Raw genomic sequence first — 4,491 nt, 5'->3', positions numbered from 1 at the left:
AAAGAAGTGTTCGTTAAGATACCATCACATTAAATACTTTAAAACTATAATATACAATTATCCAACTAACATGACAAAATTGATTATTTGTGTAAGTTTTGATGATGTCCTTTTATTTTAAATTCATGTATTATGCTAATGTAGTAATATTTTTTGGCATTTAGACGATTGGTGTATTATTATACATAATTTTTATTTATTTATTAAATTTTATTATTCATTCATATAAATAAATATTTAAATCATCACGTATCATTATTAACGTGCAACGCATGTTCATAGATGTTAGTAAAAAAAATAGTTCTCACAATTAGTGTACCTACTCTATCTCCATTTAATTTTTAAAAAGGAAGATTTTAATTTTATCATTAAACTTTGCGCGGACAAAATCACTAGTCATTCATTAAAAGCCAAATAAATGTCAAAATTAGGGTTTTGTCAGTCCTATATAAACAAGAAGTAAACGTCACCGGCGGCCACGATTTCGCCACGCGAAATGCCAAATTGGGCTGCACAGTAACACCCGTGTTGTCTCCCACAGGGAAATACATGATAGTCGGTCTCCTACACAAAAAGCGCCTCCTTTTGACCTTTTCTCCTCCTTTCCTTTCCCTTCCTTTCCCTTCTATCACTACTAGTCTCTGTTACTATTCTCTTTCATTTTTTTTAATCAATTTTTAGTTGGAATATGACCTAAAATCTTTACTGTTTTTAAATTTGTTATCAATTTTAGATCAACCCATTCATTTAAATTTTTACAGAGATAGTAATAATATATCCTTGATTTTTTATTATTCTTTTCTTGATCAGTGTACTGTTTGTTCTTGAATTTTTTTCCAGCTTAAGTTTGATTGTTTTACACAGATCAAAGAAATTTTTGATTTTTATTTCTTGTTTCCTTTTCTTCTTGTATATTTACCAATTTGATCTTTACGTTTAATCAAGATTCAAAGATTAGTATGTGCTCAAGCAACTCTTTATATAAAAATCCAAAGCCCTGCAAACATCTTGCAGATTACAAGGTGAAAAATGGTATGAGTGGGTATAGTTTGATCCAAGAATGTTTTAAGACAACCCCATATGGTAGGACCACATTAGAAATATCTAAATCAGAGGTACATAGATGTAGTATTTGTAGTGGATATGAGGGTAGATTTTACATGTGTTTGATCTGTTCAACAGTGTTATGTTGTTTGTCACCTGAATCAAACCATGTCCTTTTGCATAGTCAGTGTAAAGCTGGGCATGAGATTTCAGTGGACATGGAAACGTCTGAGCTTTATTGCTCAGTGTGTTGTGATCAGGTGTATGATCCTGATTTTGATAAGGTTGTGATGTGTAAACACATAATGGGGTTTCCAAGAAATCAAAATGGGGTTGGGGAGAGTGAGTTGAGGTTGAGCAAGAGGAGAAGGTTGAGTTTTGGGATGGATTTAGATTCAAAGAATATGAAGAGGTTGTTTTTAAGGAGGGATCAGAAGTCGAAGTCGTGTTTTCCGTTAGGATTAAGGGGTTTGAACAATTTGGGGAATACTTGTTTCATGAACTCTGTGTTGCAAGTGTTGCTTCATGCACCCCCTTTGAGAAATTACTTCCTTAGTGATAGGCATAACCGAGATATTTGCAGAAAGATGTCGTCGGATCGGTTGTGCCTGCCTTGTGATATTGATCTTATCTTCTCAGCTGTCTTTTCTGGTGATCGGACCCCTTATAGTCCAGCTCGGTTTCTTTACAGGTCTGTATGTGTTAAAAGGATCTATCTGCTGTCATTGTACCCTTAATTGCTTTTTATCTGTGCACACCATTTGATGTGTTGATACTGGACATTTGATTATAACATGGTCTGCAAAATTGTAAATAATGTTTAATCCCCGCAAATGCACAACCTTGCTTTTAGATACTCCGTCTGTTTCAAAAAGATTGGCACTATTTCTTTATTAATCTGTTCAAAAAAGATTGTAACCTTTCAATATTTCCTTAATATGAAGCATTTATAGCCACACAAATGCTATCACAGGTTTCAGACCACAAGTTTCAAAAGTTTTACAGCTACACAAATGTTATGGCTTATTTAAGACTACATATCTCAAAGGTCTTCCCTTCTTTATTAAAGTTTGTTCCAAGTCAAACTAAGATAATCTTTTTGAAATGGAGGGAGTAATATTTAACGCTATCTGTATAGGTTTTCACTTTGAAGTTTTTGGATAAACAAGATTTGGTGCATTTACACTAAAATCAGACAATAAGCAAGTTTGCTATTCTCTTATCGTGGTAAAATAAGTCTGTTGAGGTTTTCTCTATGCTGCTACGTCCATTAATATATCATCATTTGTCTAACTTAGACCATATGCTTACAGCTTATACTTGGAAAATGTTAAATTTGTTTGATGCTGACAGGTTGAAAACTTATGTAGTGATTCTTCTTAATTGAAGTGTTGTTTATGTTTGCAGTTGGTGGCAGCATTCAGAAAATCTTGCTACCTACGAGCAGCAGGATGCTCATGAGTTCTTCATTTCAATGCTGGACAGGATCCATGACAAAGAGGGGAAAGATAGTTTGGCAACCAAAGGTATCTTTTGCTGAGAATGGCTCTTATTCTTCTTGTCTAAGTATGACATTTGTTGGGGCCTGTTGTTTAGATAATGGTTCATCTCTCTCTGTTTGAAATGCACCAGTCAGTAGATATAGTTGAGGTCTTGTATATATGTACATGCGCAATTTCCTTTCCGGGATATCAGTTTTGGCCTGTACTTCTATCTGCGGCCAATTTCGTTGATGAGAGAAAGGATGATTCATGTATTTTAAGACCTTGAGAACTGAAGATTTGTGGCTTTCTTCTAGTTCTTTTTCTCTGATAAAAAAAACATTTCTTAAACAGATAATGGAGATTGCCAGTGTATTGCTCATAGGACTTTCTATGGGCTCTTGAGATCTGATGTCACCTGTACATCATGCGGATTCACTTCAACAACTCATGATCCTTGTATGGACATTTCTCTTGACCTGAGTAGCTGCAACTCCAGCCCAAAGGATTTGGCTAATAAGTCGAGTAAGCCAAATGAATCTCTTGTCGGTTGCTTGGACCTCTTCACAAGACCAGAAAAGTTGGGGTCCGATCAGAAACTGTACTGTGAAAATTGTCAGGAGAAGCAAGATGCATTGAAACAGATGTCTATCAAGAAGCTTCCACTGGTGCTATGTTTTCATATAAAACGATTTGAACATTCCCCCACCCGAAAAATGTCCAGAAAGATTGACCGGCACCTGCAATTTCCTTTTTCTTTAGACATGAAACCATATTTATCATCTTCAATTGTACGAAAGAGATACGGGAACAGAATCTTTTCATTCGACAGTGATGAATCAGATATTTCTACGGAATTTGAAATTTTCGCTGTGGTTACGCATTCAGGGATGTTAGAATCAGGTCACTATGTGACTTATTTGCGTTTGAGAAACCAATGGTACAAATGCGACGATGCATGGATTACTGAAGTCGATGAAGAAGTTGTCAGGTCCTCACAATGCTATCTGATGTACTATGTACAAAAGATGCTTTACCACAAGAGTTGTGAGGATGTTAGCTGCCAACCAATGTCACTTCGAGCTGACACATTTGTTCCTATAGCTGGTTGCTGCTAGAACTGCAGTTGGTGCTCGGGTGCAATTCTGGCCAGCGGGGGAAAGGTATTGGTGGGCCGTGACCATGATGGTTGTCCACGGACTCTCCACCAGCCAACTTGTCCCAGTTAAAGGGATGATATGCCGAAAATTGTATGGTAATATGATTCGGAATTTGGGTTGCGAGATAGAATGCTGAAACCTTTAGGGGGAGTCTCTTGGTGAGGACTCTTACAAAGACGGAACCACCAACTTGGTGGCATCTTTGGTCCAAGAATTAATTTACTTGTTGAGGCCATAAAAGGAGCCTTATGAATGTACAGTAACTTAACAATGTCAGGGGCATCATCTTCTCTATGGTCCATTTAATCTCTTCAAGATTCCTATTATTTTTCATTGTTGGGTTCTTAAGAGTGATCTCTTTGTCCTGTTGGTTTGTTTGAGATTGAATTATAACATGTAGCTGGATTTTATCAATCAAGAAGATAATATACATGAGTAGTTTCAAGAATTTCTTTTGCAGGATGAATGGTTTTGGGTCAAAGAGTTATGGTAGAGCTGTTGTGTACCTCCTTTTATTTAAGGCTAAAATGAGCTGCATATTGTTAGTTTGGAATTTCAAAAATGACCTTTTATGATTGACAGTTTTATGTTTTTTTCTCAAAAGTGAAAATCATTTACTATCCTGATATATAACAAGATCAGGAAATGATGCCTTGTTCATCTTTCGCGTGGAATAAAAAACATCTTTGAATTAAATTTTCAAAGGGTTTTTAAATTTTGAAATATCTATCGTCTATATTATATCCATATTCGAACCTGTAACTTTTATTTTCAAGATAATTATCAATCAAACGTTTTTGAAGATA

General features: G+C 35.6%; 1 protein-coding gene across 1 annotated transcript; it reads left to right on the top strand.

The window, feature by feature from the left end:
• The first annotated feature begins 577 nt into the window (after nt 1-577).
• On the top strand, nt 578-4,133 carry LOC107826934 (ubiquitin C-terminal hydrolase 22). The gene is made up of 3 exons (XM_016653980.2): nt 578-1,735; nt 2,452-2,570; nt 2,880-4,133. Exons 1-3 carry the CDS (start codon nt 960-962, stop codon nt 3,641-3,643), a joined length of 1,659 nt encoding a protein of 552 aa, XP_016509466.1. The 5' UTR covers nt 578-959; the 3' UTR covers nt 3,644-4,133.
• The last annotated feature ends 358 nt before the right edge of the window (nt 4,134-4,491 follow it).

This window comes from Nicotiana tabacum, chromosome 23 (assembly GCF_000715075.1).
Source record: "Nicotiana tabacum cultivar K326 chromosome 23, ASM71507v2, whole genome shotgun sequence".
In the NCBI taxonomy this organism is placed as follows: Eukaryota; Viridiplantae; Streptophyta; class Magnoliopsida; order Solanales; family Solanaceae; genus Nicotiana; species Nicotiana tabacum.
The sequence above is the reverse complement of the archived record's forward strand: the minus strand, read 5'-3'. Positions and strand labels throughout refer to the sequence as shown.

Excerpts from the sequence above, each read along its gene's own strand:
- LOC107826934 (XM_016653980.2), top strand. The coding sequence starts at position 960 with ATGTGCTCAAGCAACTCTTTATATAAAAATCCAAAGCCCTGCAAACAT. Across the intron at positions 1,736-2,451 it reads CCAGCTCGGTTTCTTTACAG|TTGGTGGCAGCATTCAGAAA; the intron begins GTCTGTATGTGT and ends TTATGTTTGCAG. Across the intron at positions 2,571-2,879 it reads AGATAGTTTGGCAACCAAAG|ATAATGGAGATTGCCAGTGT; the intron begins GTATCTTTTGCT and ends TTTCTTAAACAG.